This window comes from Gorilla gorilla, chromosome 10 (genome assembly GCF_029281585.2).
Source record: "Gorilla gorilla gorilla isolate KB3781 chromosome 10, NHGRI_mGorGor1-v2.1_pri, whole genome shotgun sequence".
NCBI lineage: Eukaryota > Metazoa > Chordata > Mammalia > Primates > Hominidae > Gorilla > Gorilla gorilla.
In genome coordinates, this window is record NC_073234.2 from 22,096,085 (window position 1) to 22,112,424 (window position 16,340).

At 48.7% G+C, this 16,340-nt stretch overlaps 1 protein-coding gene and 1 long non-coding RNA gene across 4 annotated transcripts; one reads left to right on the forward strand and one right to left on the reverse strand.

Moving 5' to 3' along the window:
* Window positions 1–3,953: 3,953 nt before the first annotated feature.
* LOC134756548 (uncharacterized) lies at window positions 3,954–16,336 on the reverse strand. Of its 2 annotated transcripts, XR_010129295.1 has the most exons (6): window positions 16,253–16,336; window positions 15,125–15,764; window positions 13,418–13,515; window positions 11,742–12,928; window positions 8,333–8,504; window positions 3,954–4,470 (listed from the first exon to the last, which is right to left on the reverse strand). It is a non-coding gene; the product is annotated as an uncharacterized lncRNA (long non-coding RNA). The 2 variants fall into 2 exon arrangements; XR_010129294.1 differs by having other exon boundaries at window positions 13,418–13,535; window positions 15,125–16,286.
* On the forward strand, window positions 9,739–16,176 carry CD27 (CD27 molecule). Of its 2 annotated transcripts, XM_055358486.2 has the most exons (7): window positions 9,888–10,023; window positions 10,216–10,350; window positions 10,933–11,022; window positions 14,957–15,136; window positions 15,325–15,414; window positions 15,679–15,798; window positions 16,052–16,176. In XM_055358486.2, exons 1-7 carry the CDS (start codon window positions 9,888–9,890, stop codon window positions 16,174–16,176), a joined length of 876 nt encoding a protein of 291 aa, XP_055214461.1. The 2 variants fall into 2 exon arrangements, with proteins under 2 accessions (XP_055214460.1, XP_055214461.1); XM_055358485.2 differs by lacking the exon at window positions 10,933–11,022 and having other exon boundaries at window positions 9,739–10,023; window positions 10,216–10,347.
* Window positions 16,337–16,340: the final 4 nt, after the last annotated feature.

Here is a 16,340-nt window from a genome sequence, read left to right on the forward strand (position 1 = left end):
GAGTTCGAGACCAGCCTGGGGAACATGGTGAAACTCCGTCTCTACAAAAAATACAAAAATTAGCTGGGCTTGCAGGGCACGGTGGCTCACGCCTGTAATCCCAGCACTTTGGGAGGCCAAGGCTGGCGGATCACCTGACATCGGGAGTTTGAGACCAGCCTGAACAACATGGAGAAACCCTGTCTCTACTAAAAATACAAAATTAGCTGGGCGTGGTGGCACATGCCTGTAATCCCAGCTACTCTGGAGGCTGAGGCGGGAGAATCGCTTGAACCCAGGAGGGAGAGGTTGCAGTGAGCAGAGATCGCGCCATTGCACTCCAGCCTAGGCAGCAAGAGCGAAACTCCATCTCAAAAAAAATAAATTAATTAATTATCTGGGCTTGGTGGCGCATGCCTATAGTCACAGATATTTTGGGGGGCTGAAGCAGAAGGATTGCTTGAGTTCAGAAGGTCGAGGCTACAGTGAGCCGAGATGGTGCCACTGCACTCCAGCCTGGGTGACAGAGCAAGACCCTGTTTCAAAAAAAAAAAAAAAAGCGAGTAGAAAATGCCAGGGGCAGTTGGGCACAGTGGCTTACGCCTGTAATCCTAGCACTTTGGGAGGCCAAGGCGGGTGGATCACCTGAGGTCAGGAGTTCGAGACCAGCCTGGTCAACATGGCGAAACCCCGTCTCTACTAAGAATACAAAAATCAGCCAGGAGTGGTAGCGCATACCTGTGATCCCAGCTACTTGGGAGGCTGAGACAGGAGAATTGCTTGAACCTGGGAGGTGGAGGTTGCAGTGAGCCAAGATCTTGCCACTGCACTCCAGCCTCAGTGACAGAGTGAGACTCCATCTCAAAAAAAGAAAGAAAAAAATGCCAGGGGCCCAGGAGCCTACTGTGAGAGGAAACGTCCCCTGTCGCCTTGTGAAATCATGATTCTGCGTGATGAAGAACCGAGTATGAATAATACATACAGAGCAGACATATTGCCTATGCACAGCTTGTTCAATTTAGTGAGTCGTTCTGTCTCTTTCACACTCCTTTGGTTTAGTTCCCAGGTTAACTAGCTGTTCCCTCAACCCCATTTCTTGGGACTTGCAGCCTCAAATACCAAGGAAGAGAGAGGAGGAATGAATATTTATTGAGTACCCAAACAAGACAAGGCCAGACATTTCATTTCTATTGTTACCCTTAATTGTCCCAACATGCTGCAAAGTGCACGACACTATCCTCAAGCAGATGAGGACTCAGTCAAGAGGTTGTGGGACATGCTGGACATGATGCGGGTAGTAGCCGGCAGAGAGGCATTTGGACCACCAACCTGTCTGGTTGTGAAAGTCAAGCTCTCTCCGCCTATCCCAGGATCCTCCTGTCTCAGTGGGTTTGGGCCCTGGAACCACCCTTCAGTTCCAGGTCAAGACTGCTCCCTCCATAGCGACATCTTTCCCTCACTGTTTCTCCCCTTGCCTGGTATCTGAGAAATTCCTTTTATAGGTCTTGCCCTTCCCTGGCTACATAGACTGAGAGTCAGAAAACCTCAGTAGTCAGCACTCAAACCTTACACCTATCAATTTACATAATATCTGATTTCAGAAATTAGCTTTACCTCAGATCAAAATTAATCCTCTAAATCACAGATCACATAAAATCTGTGACAAGGGTGACAAGTCCCAAAAAAGAAAGTGTGACCAGGCTCACGCCTTGTAATCCCAGCACTTCGGGAGGCAAAGGTGGGAGCATTGATTGAGCCCAGGAATTTAAGGCCAGCCTGGGCAACATAGCAAGACCTTGTCTCTACAAAAAGATAACAAATAAAAAAAAATTAGCCAGGTGTGGTCCCAGCTACTTGAGAGGCTGAGGCAAGAGGACTGCTTGAACCCAGGAGATTGAGGCTGTATTGAGCTGTGTTGCCACTGCACTCCAACCTAGGCAACAGAGCAAGACCCTGTCTCAAACAAACAAACAAAAAAAGAGGCCGGGCATGGTGGCTCACGCCTATAATCCCAGCACTTTGGGAGGCCGAGGCAGGCGGATCACGAGGGCAGGAGATCGAGACCATCCTGGCGAACACGGTGAAACCCTGTCTCTACTAAAAATACAAAAATATTAGCCGGGCGTGGTGGCGGGCGCCTGTAGTCCCATCTACTTGGGAGGCTGAGGCGAGAGAATGGCGTGAACCCGGGAGGTAGAGCTTGCAGTGAGCTGAGATCGCGCCACTGCACTCCAGCCTGGGCGACAGAGCGAGACTCCGTCTCAAAAAAAACCAACAACAACAATAACAACAACAACAACAAAAAACATAACTACAGGTCTGTGCTCGGCCAGGTATGGGGGTAAAATTTATATTACCCACATGGTTGGGAAACCTCCTTTATCCCCAAGAAAAGAACATGAAAACTGGTCTCAAGCCAGTGACATCCCTGGGGCGTCTGACAAAAGCAACTGCAAAAACACTGAAGGGACATGTACTCAACCCAACCACCAAGGTGGCCCACAGAAAAAGCCTGTTGAATATGCACTTTCTTTCCCTCTTTCTCTCTCTTTAATGGAGATGGGGTCACACTCCGTCACCGGCACTGGAGTACAGTGGGGTCTCACTATGTTGCCCAGGCTGGTCTCAAACTCCTGGCCTCAAGCCATCCTCCTGCCTCAGCCTCCCCAAGTGCTGAGATTACAGGTGTGAGCCACTGTGATGGGCTTGAAGATGCACTTTTGATTCAAAATTAGAAAACACACCTGAAACAGTCTGACCTAGAGAAACTTTTTCATCTAAGTCCGTCATAAAAATCAAATATTTGTGCTTAGACTCAGATCAATCTATATAAAGTGTTGAGGAAAGTTTTTTAATAACAAAACACATTAAATCATATTGCTCTTACTAAATATATTACTGTTAATGTTTTATTATATTGTGGAAAATGTTGTTACCTATTAATATTTTAATGAGAGCAACTAGATCTTTTATGTTGCAAATAAGTAAATGCGATATCTTTAAAAATTGTTTTTCCTATCCTTATCTCATTCTTTTTATTTTACTTTTATTATTTTGTTGTTGTTGCCCACACTGGTCTCAAACTCCTGAGCTCATCGATCCTCCCACCTCAGCTTCTCAAAGTGCTGGGATTACAGGCATGAGCCACTGCATCTAGCCAATCTCATCCTTTTTATGTTTCTGTATGTGACTATGTAATTCTATCTCATCCTTTAGAACTTTAGAATGTCTACATATACTTACATAGAACCTATTTGAGTATATAATATATGATTAATTTATTTAAAATATCGTGGGGAGTCGAGCCAGCGTCGCCGCAGCGATGTCGTTGGAGAGCAAGCAATTCCTGACGGAGCTGACCGGACTCTTCCAGAAGTGCCGGACGTTGGGCAGCGTCTATATCACCTTGAAGAAGTATGATGGTCGAACCAAACCCATTCCAAAGAAAGGTTCTGTGGAGGGCTTTGAGCCCTCAGACAACAAGTGTCTGTTAAGAGCTATCGATGGGAAAAAGAAGATGAGCACTGTGGTGAACTCCAAGGAAGTAAGTTTCAGATGGCTTATTCAAACCTACTGAGAGCTAACATGGACGGGCTGAGAAGAGGGACAAAAAGAGCAAAAGGAAAAAGACCAAAGCAGCAGCACAGTAAAGGGCACAAATTCCCTGCTTTCACCAATTAACCACTGAATTGCTATTTTTTCCTTTGGTTTTTACTTTTGGCCACATAGCTAGGTTTCTGGTTCCCCCACAGCAGGTGTTTTCACATAAAATTAGGGTCCTCTTGGAAAGAATAGTTGCCATGTTTACAGGGTAGTTGTGGTAAGAATCTAGTTTATTTTACATGTGGCTAATTGGTCTGTGCTGCATGGTTACATACTCCTGGATTATAGATTAGAAGTCTCTGTAGTCATCTCCGTGAAAAGCAAGCTATCATTAAACATGTCTGTTTATCAATAAATAAATAAATAAAATATTGTTTATTTGGGGATACATGCAGAAAATCATTTTATTGATGGGGTACAAAATAAAAAAAAAGCAGAGACTACTGAATTAGAAATATACATTTTTTCAGGCACAGATGGAACATTTACAACCACATACTAGGCCATAGAGCAAATCTCAAACAAATGCCAGAGGATTCATATGTATTCATTTTCTACAGCTGCTGCAACAAATTACCACAAACTTAGTGGTTGAAAACAACCCAAATGTATTATGTTACAGCTCTACAGGTCAGAAGTCTAAAACAGGCCTCACCAGGCTACAATCAGTGATGGCAGGTACAGCTGCCCCTGGAGGCTGAAGGGTCAAATCCATCTCCTTGCCCCTTCCAGCTTCTAGAAGCCTCCCACATACTGAGGCTCATGGCCTTCTTCTTCCAGCTTCAAAGTCAGCAACATCTTGATCCTTCTCACGCAGCTGCCTCTCTGGTGCTGTCTCCTCTGCCTCTTTTCCACTTACAAGGATGCTTGTGATTACACTGGGTCTACCTGGATAATGCAGAATAATCACCCATCTCAAGGCCAACCTTGATTCCATCTGCAGCCTTAACTCCCCTTTCCCATATTAACATGCAGTTCAGGGGCGCAGATGTCCTCGGGGGACCAACGTTCTGCCTGCCATGCTACACAGACAGAGTGCTCGGGCCACAATAAATTTAAAATTAAAATAATAAACAACAAAAAGTTAAGCCCCACAGATCTGGAAAATTTGTAATGCATTTATAAATGAAATATAGGTAAAAATAAATAATAATGGGAAAAGCAAATCAACAATAATGAAAAAAACAATATAGCAAAGCTGATAAGATGTAGCTAAAGTAGATCTTCAAGGGAAGTTTATAGCCTTAAATGCATATATTAGAAAATAAGAAATTTCTAAATTAATTAAGCATCCAATACATTAGAAAAAGAATGGCAAAGTATGCCGGGTGCAGTGGCTCACATCTGTAATCCCAGCATTTTGAGAGGCCAAGGTGGGTGGATCACTTGAGCTCAAGAGTTCGAGACCAGCCTGACCAACATGGTGAAACCACGTCTCTACTAACAATACAAAAATTAGCCAGGTGTGGTGGCGCACGCCTGTAATCCCAGCTACTCAGGAGGCTGAGGCAGGAGAATCACTTGACCTCAGGAGGAGGAGGTTGCAGTGAGCCAAGATCATGCCACTGCACACCAGCCTGGGCAACAGAGCAAGACAGCCTAAAAAAAAAATAATAATAATAACAGTGAAACAGCTACACACAAGCAAATCAAGTTCTACCGGGCTTTCAAGGAACAGATTATCCCTATTGTATATAATCTGTATATAAAAAAATAAAAAATAGCACTTAAAAAACAAGTGGTCAAAGCAAGGAAAATAGAATCATGTCACAGAAACCAAGGGAAGTAATAATTCTCACGAAGGTGGAGAGCTGCCAGATCCCACATATCTCTGTTAAACTTTGCTTCCTGGATGAGGCACTCCCTACCCCTTAAATCCCCCTATTAGGGGTATAGACACCTATATTGCACCCCAACTCTCTCCTTCATAGCAATAATGACCATTACTAATTTTAATTTTGTTTTGTTTTTTGGGTTTTGTGAGATGAGGTCTTGCTCTGTCACCCAGGCTTGAGTGCACTGGCATGATCATGGCTCACTGCAACCTCGACCCCCTGGGCTCAAGTGATCCTCCCACCTCAGCCTTCCGAGTGGCTGGGACCATGGGCACGTGCCACCACACCGAGTTAATTTATTTTTATTATGTGTAGAGACGGGGTGTCACTCTGTTGCCCAGGCTGGTCTTAAACTCCTGGGCTCAAGCAATCCTTCCACCTCGGCCTCCCAACGTGACTGGGATTCCAGGTGTGAGCCGCCTCACCTGGCCAATTTTACATTTGTCTTTGAGATTATATGATCGATGTCTGACTCTCACACTGGTGTGTCAACTCCGTCAGGGCAGAAACCACATATTTGTCTGTTTGTTTTTCATCTTTGTGCCCCATTACTTAGCCGGTTCCTAACACAAAATGGATGTGCAAAAAACGCTTGTCAAATGAATGAGGAGGTCCAAGGGGCCTTGAGCCCTCTGACGTTTCCATTTTATAATTGTGGACGGAGCCGCTACGGCACAAAGCTGAGCTGGACCATCGAATGTTTAGCCAGTGCCTTATGTGCTAGGAGACACTGGGAGCTGTGCTGGGCTTCTGAGGAGTGGGCAGAGGCTGGAAATACCCATAGTTGGTCAGTCTCCTGTGTCACCCAGACTGGGGAGGTGCAGAAATGAAAATTACAGAGCTGTGAGGACCCAGAACCTCATTAATGAGCTTAACTCACTGTCCTGACCAGGTGGCCTCTCAAAGCCTTGCTGGAAAGGAGGCTGTAAGGTGGTGGGAGCAGCAGTGCTGGTGGCGGTCATTGAAGAAAGTGGGAGTCGGGGAGGAAGCAATGGGGAGCAGGGGACAAAGAAGGCCAGACAAACTCAGAGCTTCGGGTGATGAGACTCAGGAAGCCTAAGTCAGGAACAGTGATTGCGGACATCTTTGTCCCATAACAGAACTTCCTCCTAAGGAAAGGTCTTGCAGAGACTGGTCCTGCTGAGCGCTTTAACAGGTTATTGATTCATAAAAATTGGAGAAAAAAGACAAAGTCTGCCACACCTAACAGCCTTCTGTTTAGAGCTGGTTTAGAGGAAACTTTAAGCAAGTCTTGTGTCCGACAATTTGGGCCTGAGGCAGGGTACAGGTAAGGGAACAGACAGGAGACACGGAGGCAAGAACAAGACTTCAGCTGAAAGAGAAATCAGAGCCAGAGGCGGCCACAAGAACACCCAACCTACTGGAACTCATGCAGGTGGACAGCCTGCCCAGGACTTGCCCTGAGTGGGAAGCAAAGAGCATCTTATCTAGATTTTAAGGAGCAGGGTGCCCCTGGCTGACATCTAGGCTACAGTCACTGGGCCAGGTGGAGGGTTGGTCAGGCCCTCTCAAAAGTCATGAGAGGCCGGGCACAGTGGCTCACGCTTGTAATCCCAACACTTTGGGAGGCCGAGGAGGGCGGATCACTTGAGGCCAGGAGTTTGAGACCAGCCTGGCCAACATAGTGAAACCCCGTCTCTACTAAAAATACAAAAAATTAGCCGGGTATGGTGGCCGGTACCTATAATCCCAGCTACTTGGGAGGCTGATGTATAAGAATCGCTTGAACCTGGGAGGCAAAGGTTGCAGTAAGCTGAGATCATGCCACTGCACTCCAGCCTGGGCAACAGTGAGAGACCCTGTCTCAAAAAAAAAAAAAAGAACCAAAAAAAGTCATGAGAGTCCTCAGAGTTCTCAAGAAGGGCTGCTGTGGGCCTGTTTCTGGAAAGGAAAGAAAAGCAGGGAGCTGTTGAGAAAATACTATATATTTTTATGCCCCAGCCAGGCATGGGGGAGAGGCTGACCCCAAAAGAGAAAGTGGTTGTGTGAGATTTCAAGGAAGATGTCAGCGGGCTGCATCCCAGGGCCTCTAGACAAAAGGAAGGGCCCAGCCAGGCACGGTGGCTCGTGCCTGTAATCCTAGCACTTTGGGAGGCCGAGGCAGGCAGATCACCTGAGGCTAGGTGTTCTGGTCCAGCCTGGCCAACATGACAAAACCCCATCTCTACTAAAAATACAAAAAATAAGCCGGGCGCGGTGGCTCTCCCCTGTAATCCCAGCCGAGGTGGGCGGATCAACTTGAGGCCAGCCTGACCAACGTGGCAAAACTCCATCTCTACTAAAAATACAAAAATTAGCTGAGCGTGGTGGTGCGCACCTGTCATCCCAGTTACTCGGGAGGCTGAGGCGTGAGAATGGCTTGAGCCTGGGAGACAGAGGTTGCAGTGAGCTGAGATTGCATCATTGCCCTCCAGCCTGGGTGACAGAGTGAGATGGAGGGAGGAAAAAAAAAAAAAAAGGAAGGTCCCGTCCAGGGAGCCAGCCTAGGATGGGGAACGCTCACCAGAAGCGGATGCAAAGAGTACTGGAGATGAGCTCATTCTATTTGCCTAGGAAAGAAAAACGTCCAGAAACCTGGCTTTCCTCCTCTTGGCCGAGGCGCTCCAGGAAAGCCAGGCAGACCCTGCTCCTGCTCTGACCCCCTGGAGAAGTGATATGTAGAAAAGAGGAGATGGGCTTTGGCCCAGAGGACAGCAGCCTTAGGCTAGTGAGCAGTTCCCAGTCGGTTCAAGGTTGCTAGGCTCAGCGAACTCCAAGTCCCTGTTCGACAAGTTTCTTCCTAAAGGTCCCCAGTTCCTCATGATTCTTCTGAGGGTCTCATCCATCCTCTCAGGGCCTGCTGTCAGCTAGCCACCCCACTGCCCCATGCCTGCAGTGAAGACATTTACCACAACCTGGAAATGGCTGGTGACAGAAAAGTCCTCAGGGCCACAGCACTCTCTGCGGTGGGAATTCAGGTGCCTTGCCTGATGGTGACAAGGGTGGTTTTGCATAAACAGCTCTCTGAATCACACCCAGATGCGGCTTCTGACTTGAGTGGACCCCAATGAAGAGCTGCAGAGGGGGCTGGGAAAAGAAAAGAGAATGGAGAAAATGAGGAGAAAGGAAACTACAGAGTGAGATAGAGAACAGATCTGACAGGTGTGACCACAGCAGTGTGACATTTATGAACAGTGTGGAAACAACGGCAAAGCCCCTGAATTAAAAACTTCCTGGGGAAATAAGCCACTCCACATATCGGTTGCTGAGGAAAGAGTGGAGGAGGCTGCTGACCCGTGTGTGTCCCCATTGACTCAGAGGGAAAAGTCTAGCTGTTTCCAATATCCCGAAATAAGTCTTGCTGGGAGAACTGGGAAAATAAAAAAGAGATGACCTCTGTAGGAAGCTACCTTTAATCCCAAGTGCCCAAGGCTAGGAAAGAAGATGCTCCAGGTGATCCAGGACACCAGTGACAGACACAGCCAGAGGTGGGAAGGGGAGGATAAAGATGGCACAAAAGTAAGGAGTGAGCAAGGGTCTGAGAGGGAAGGCCATGTGGGCAGTAGGTGGCACCCACATCAGAGACTGGCATGAGGATTAAAGGAGAGCATAGGTGATCTGTCAGAGTGTGACAGAAGAGAGGCAGCTCTATGCCCCTTGCTTGCAATTCTGAGCATTCTGTAGCAAACTCGTTTGGCCATCAAACCAGACCTCAGTTGAGACAAGGCTATTTAAGCTTCCTCCCAGTTGGTGTAAATATTCAATAGTTTTGCTGCAGAAATGTTGCGTTTGATTATGAGACTACCCCAACTCCCCAAGGGCGTTTTGTGGTGCTAGTTTCTGTATAAACCTGAAAAATTCTGAATTCCAAAACTTATCTGACCCCCAAAGTTTCAGATAAGAGCTTGTGGACCTGTGCTCAATTCTGGTTCTCCTTCGTTCTTTCAACTGTTGTCTGTGAAAGGAGGGATGCAGGTATGGGAGACAGGAGATGTGCAAACTCGTTTGTAAACTGTGGATGGGGGGGTGGGTTGTGGTAGGGGGTAACATGGGCACCTTTGTGCGCAAGTGCATGAATAGGAGGGGTGAGCGACTGTGTGTCCATCACCTTTTTGTCAAAGAAGCAGGAGTCAGTGGGCTACATGCTTCATGAGCAGGAGAGGCGGAAACTAAGGAAGGCTCATGTGTTGGAGGAAGCATGTTTGAAGAGCAGCAGGTCTGACAGAGTTTGCTCTTTAATACTCTCCCCAGCACACGGAAGGGGAAGGGGGTGGAGGTTGCTGCTATGAGAGAGAAAGAAAAAAAAAACAGCCACAATAGAGATTCTGCCTTCAAAGGTTGGCTTGCCACCTGAAGCAGCCACTGCCCAGGGGGTGCAAAGAAGAGACAACAGCGCCCAGCTTGGAGGTGCTAACTCCAGAGGCCAGCATCAGCAACTGGGCACAGAAAGGAGCTCCCTGGGCAGGGACCATGGCACAGCCACATCCCTGGTGGCTGTGCGTTCTGGGGACCCTGGTGGGGCTCTCAGCTACTCCAGCCCCCAAGAGCTGCCCAGAGAGGCACTACTGGGCTCAGGGAAAGCTGTGCTGCCAGATGTGCGAGCCAGGTAAGAGGGGGCCTTGGTAAGGGCCAGGTGAGTGGCGAAAGAGAGAGGACTGGGGTTAATACAGTAAATAGGCGCAGGGTGAGACTGAGCTCAAGCAAGGAGGGAAATCCTGCAGCTGTGGGGAGGCACCACCTTGAAGAGGGCAGAGAACCAGCCCTTCTCAGGCCTTGATCCCTTACCCTCTCCTCCCAGGAACATTCCTCGTAAAGGACTGTGACCAGCACAGAAAGGCTGCTCAGTGTGATCCTTGCATACCGGGGGTCTCCTTCTCTCCCGACCACCACACCCGGCCCCACTGTGAGAGCTGTCGGCACTGTAACTCTGGTGAGGTGGGCAAGGGTGTGTAGGTGGGGACACTGGACAAGCATTTGGGGGAGCAAGGCTGGTGACGGGTTTGGGGGTGCAAGGAGGATGAGGGGGCCAAAGCTTTGGCCTTCTTCAAGGCTCACAGCAAGTGGAGCCAATGCTGGGAAATGGGGCACCCTAGGTGGGGCATGAATTAACGTGGGCAGACATCTAGTATTTCAGGAAAGGGATAAATAGAATTTGAGGGATTGGTGAGAATGGGTCTATGGATAGGATCAAGACAATAAAATGAGAGAAGTGACTCTATGACCCCAGATTTCGGGCAAGCAACCCCCAACCAATAAACTGACTGTTCCCAGAGTGCACATGTGTAGGTTGGCCATTGGGAATTTGGAATACATCTTTCTAAGGAAATAACAAAACAACCCAATAGGTAACAACCTTTTTTTGCACAAAAGCCAATTTGAGAAAATGAGTATGTATGTAGCCCGTGTTTTTATTTTATAGTTCCAAAAAAAAAGTTTTTTTTTAAACTAAGAAGTATAATATCTGCAGTTGTGCTTATGAATGCTGTTATTATTTCTCCATCTTCGCTACAATTTCAAAAACTACGGCCAGTATACACTAGAATAGCAGGCTTTAAAGTGGCCCCTTTGAACAAATGTTCTCTAGCAAGACACTTTTTAGAACTAGGTAACTGTAACTATTAAACTACCTACTTGCAAAATGTGTTTGGTGTCACTGGGTCTCTTGGTACTGGGTTTTGTTTTGTTTAGTTTAGAGACAAGGTCTAGCTCTGTCACCCAGGCTGGAGTGCAGTGATGCAATCATAGCTCCCCACAGCCTTGAACTCCTGGGCTCAAGCAATCTTCTTGTCTCAGCCTCTGAAAGTGCCAGGATTACAGGTGTGAGCTATAGTGCCTGGTCCCGTAAAAATAAAAACAAAAACCAACACCAGATGTGGTGGCTCATGCCTATAATCCCAGCACTTACGAGGCCAAGGCAGAAGGGTATTTGCATATTTTGTAGAGACTTGAGCCCAGGAGCTTGAGACCAGCTGGGCAACATAGTGAGACCTTGTCTCTAAAAAAATTGGCTGGTCATGGTAGTGCACCTGCAGTCCCAGCTACTTGGGAGGCTGAGATGGGAAGATCACTTGAGCCCAGGAGGTCCAGGCTGCTCACAGCACTGCACTCCAGCCTGGGTAACAGAGCAAAACCCTTTGTCACACACACACACACACACACACACAAAAAGCCGGAGCAGTGGCTCACACTTGTAATCCCAGCACTTTAGGAGGCCAAGGCAGGCGGATCCCTTGAGCCCAGGAGTTTAAGAACACCCTGGGCAACATGGCAAAACCCTGTCTCTACTAAAAATACAAAAAGTTAGCCAGGCGTGGTGGCACAAACCTGTAGTACCAGCTACTCAGAAGGCTGAAGTGAGAAGATCACTTGAGTCCAGGAAGTGGAGGCTGCAGTGAGCCGTGACTGTACCACTGCACTCCAGCTTGGGAGACAGAGTGAGCAGAGTGAGACCCTGTTTCCAAAAAAAAAAAAAGAAAACAAAAGCTTTTCCATTGCAAATCAACCAAAGAGGAACATCTTTAATACACAAGAAATATTCTTCAGTCTACTTAACTTAAAAATGTAACTGTAATAGATGCTTTTCTCTTGGCAGCGGCCCCTGCAGGGTTGGAACTTTTCCTAGTCAAAACCCCCCTACTCACTCTGCAGACCCTTCCTGAAGGTCTTCGCCCCATACTGAGCCCATCTTCAGTCCCTTCACTTGTTCCAAACTAGCCCAATCCATGATCCTTCTCTGGGAGCTCAGCCAATAGATCCCAAAGTACCGCAGCAGCACCTGGCTGCAGAAGGACCCCCGGGAAATGCGGCCAGGGGTGAGAAGATGGGTGGGCTGAATGAGCTCGGCCCTCTCTGGGCCTTAGTGCTGGCATCTATGAGATGAGGACATGCCTGAAGTCAGCCTGGAATTTTGAGCCCAGGTTATACCTGGTAAATAGAACTCCCAGGTCTCCGGATACTCACCACTAAAACAATAGCACCTCATTGTTTTTGTTTTGTTTTGTTTTTTAATTATACTTTAAGTTCTAGGGTACATGTACACAATGTGCAGGTTTGTTACATATGTATACATGTGCCATGTTGGTGTGCTGCACCCATTAACTCATCATTTACATTAGTTATATCTCCTAATGCTATCCCTCCCCCCTCCCCACACCCCACGACAGGCCCCAGTGTGTGATGTTCCCCTTCCTGTGTCCAAGTGTTCTCATTGTTCAATTCCCACCTACGAGTGAGAACACACTGTTTTTAACCCTCCCCAGCAGCTTCTTTAACCCCTCCATTTCCCTTTTGGCGGAGACCCTTGTCATCACTCCTCCCTACCACCAGTGCTCTCCCCTCCTGCACTGTCCCAGGCTTCCTCATTCTTCCCTTGCAGGTCCTTATCCAACATGGCTCACAACTCCTGGGAAGCCACAAGGAAACCAAATTCTAGTAGCAACTCAGGGTCAGCATTCATTAGCAGGTCACAGGGCCATAAGGATGCCAAGAAGGAATTTGTCCCTCTCCTTGTCCTGACAAAAGGGATAAGTAGAAGAAAATTGTTAGGTTTGGTTATGACCTTTGACATTCTCTCTTTGACATCCTCCCTTTCTGCACCCCTCTTCCACCTGTCAGGGCACCTAGGACTCCCCGGGTCCCCACAAGTGTCTGCCCTAAGGCCCACCAGGCTTCCTTGCGGCCTGTCCCACATCTGGGTGTCACTGCCTTCCTCTGAATCACCCTCCTCTCAAACCAGTCGCCAGCGAGCCCAGCCCAGCCCAGCTAGTGCCCTACCACCCCCGCCCCCAGGATAATTAACACCCAGCCACCCAGCATTGGACCCCTACACTTGAGCAAAATGTATATTTTAAAGGCAAATTCTCACGCCTATAATCCCAGCACTTTGGGAGGCCAAGGCGGGCGGATCACGAGGTCAGGAGATTGAGACCATCCTGGCTAACACAGTGAAACCCCATCTCTACTAAAAATACAAAAAATTCGCCAGGTGTGGTGGCACGCACCTGTAATCCCAGCTACTAGGGAGGCTGAGGCAGGAGAATCACTTGAACTCAGGAGGCGGAGGTTGCAGTGAGCTGAGATCGTGCCACTGCACTCCAGCCTGGGTGACAGAGTGAGACTCTTGTCAAAAAACAAACAAACAAAATAAAGGCTAAGTAACTGTAATCAAGTAACTATTTATTATTTATTTATTTTAGTGTATCCACAGGTTGTGCAGCCATCAACACTATCTAATTCTATAACATTTTCGTTACCCCAGAGAAACCTGTACCCCTTAGCAATGACTCCCCATTTCTTCCCCCCAACCAACCCCAGCCCCAGCCCCAGCCCCAGCCCCTGGGAATCCCTAATATACTTTGTTTTGTTTTTTGTTGGTGGTGTTTGAGACAGGATCTCACTCTGTCACCCAGGCTGGAGTGCAGTATCATGATCTCAGCTCACTGCAACCTCCACCTCCCGGGCTCAAGCGATCCTCCCACCTCAGCCTCCCCAGTAGCTGGGCCTACAGGTGTGCACCACCACGCCCAGCTAATTTTTGTATTTTTTGTAGAGACGGGGTTTCACCATGTTGGCCAGGCTGGTCTCAAACTCCTGAGCTCAAGCAATCCACCCACCTCAACCTCCCAAAGTGCTGGGATTACAGGCATAAGCCACTGCACCTGGCTATTTTCTTTCTTTCTTTTCTTTTTTTTTTTTTTTTGAGACGGAGGTTCACTCTGTTGCCCAGGCTGGAGTGCAGTGGCGTGATCTCGGCTCACTGCAACTTCCACCTCCCGGGTTCAAGCAATTCCCTGCCTCACCCGGCTATTTTCTATTTGTTGATCTGCTGCTGGTTATGCCTGTGAGCCAAATTTGTACAAATTCTTAAGCTTTACAATCATGCGTGCCTCTCTGTACGTATATTATACTTTAATTAAAAGTTATTAAAGTATTGGGGCCGAGCACAGTGGCTCACGCCTATAATCCCAACACTTTGGGAGGCTGAGGCTGGTGCATCACCTGAGGTCAGGAGTTTAATACCAGCCTGGCCAATACAGTAAAACCCCGTTGCTACTAAAAATACAAAAAATTAGCCGGATGTGGTGACGGGCACCTATAATCCCAGCTACTTGGGAGGCTGAGGCAGGAGAATTGCTTGAACCCGGGAGGCAGAGGTTGCAATGAGCCAAGGTCACGCCATTGCACTCCAGCCTCGGCAACAAGAGCGAGACTCCATCTCAAAAAAATAAATAAAAAATAAAAAATGTATCAGGGAGTACAAGAGAAAGTCATATAAGCTCTTTCTACTTTTCATGGTTTCTATGTCTGAACCCATGAATCTTCCTTCTGAAAGGTCCAACCTTCTTCTTTAATAACAATAATAATGGCAAAGGCATTGGGGGACCGTGAGCAAAGGGCAGGCCTTTGCAGGGGTGGGAATGGAAAGGGAAGCACGTCCCTAGAGGTGGGCCTGGGATGGGGGTTGGGGGATGAAGCAAGTGGACCTTGAAGGTCTCCACAGGTCTGAGTGTCCTATGCTCCCTGGTCCTCTCTTCCCCCAGGTCTTCTCGTTCGCAACTGCACCATCACTGCCAATGCTGAGTGTGCCTGTCGCAATGGCTGGCAGTGCAGGGACAAGGAGTGCACCGAGTGTGATCCTCTTCCAAACCCTTCGCTGACAGCTCGGTCGTCTCAGGCCCTGAGCCCACACCCTCAGCCCACCCACTTACCTTATGTCAGTGGTAAGTTCCAGGCAACTCTCTGTGCCATCACGTGGGGTAGCGGTGATACCCCAGCCAGTACTCCCCACTCCTACCCCTAGATAAGGTCAGCCTGTTTCTGCCTTCCCATCCCGTCCAGCACCTCTCAGGCCTTCAGATGTGCCCTATGGGGTTCCCTGCTGCTACTCATTCTGTCTCTGTTTTTCCAGAGATGCTGGAGGCCAGGACAGCTGGGCACATGCAGACTCTGGCTGACTTCAGGCAGCTGCCTGCCCGGACTCTCTCTACCCACTGGCCACGTGAGTTTTCTCCTTAATCCCCACCGCTAGAGAGAATGCATACATGAGGGGCCAGGAGGGAAGCCAGACAGAAAGCTCCTAGGATTAGGGATAAGAGGAGGGGAAAAAGCAGAGTCCACTGTTTAGGAGAGGAGTTGGCCAACGGTGGCGGGTGGGATAGAATAAGGTGGGGGAAAGGGGAGAGGCAAGGTGACAGGAGGGCTGGGCTGAAGGAGCCAAGGGCTAGACCTTCCCCTAACCCCTGTGTGTCCCCTCCTATTACAGCCCAAAGATCCCTGTGCAGCTCCGATTTTATTCGCATCCTTGTGATCTTCTCTGGAATGTTCCTTGTTTTCACCCTGGCCGGGGCCCTGTTCCTCCATCAACGAAGGAAATACAGATCAAGTAAGAGACAGAACACAGGTCTCCGGTCCTGCCCTTGCACCACACCCCACTGGCTCAACCCCACTGCCCACGCCTGGAATCTCACTGAAACCCACCAGCTCCACTTCACCAGCCTTGGTCCTACCCCTTCTCTCCCCTTAGCTGGCGTGCTCCTGACACCCCTCCCCCAAGCGCACCCGCCTCTACCCATCTCCTTCTCCCGTCTCCCCCTGCCCCCACTGCTGGCCAAGACTCATCGGATCTCCTTCTGCAGACAAAGGAGAAAGTCCTGTGGAGCCTGCAGAGCCTTGTCGTTACAGCTGCCCCAGGGAGGAGGAGGGCAGCACCATCCCCATCCAGGAGGATTACCGAAAACCGGAGCCTGCCTGCTCCCCCTGAGCCAGCACCTGCGGGAGCTGCACTACAGCCCTGGCCTCCACCCCCACCCCGCCGACCATCTAAGGGAGAGTGAGACCTGGCAGCCACAACTGCAGTCCCATCCTCTTGTCAGGGCCCTTTCCTGTGTACACGTGACAGAGTGCCTTTTCGAGACTGGCAGGGAC

Coding starts and splice junctions, on each gene's coding strand:
- CD27 (XM_055358486.2), top strand. CDS start 9,888: ATGGCACAGCCACATCCCTGGTGGCTGTGCGTTCTGGGGACCCTGGTG. Junction 10,351..10,932: donor TCGGCACTGTAACTCTGGTG/AGGTGGGCAAGG, acceptor CGCTACAATTTC/AAAAACTACGGCCAGTATAC. Junction 11,023..14,956: donor AAGACACTTTTTAGAACTAG/GTAACTGTAACT, acceptor CTCTTCCCCCAG/GTCTTCTCGTTCGCAACTGC.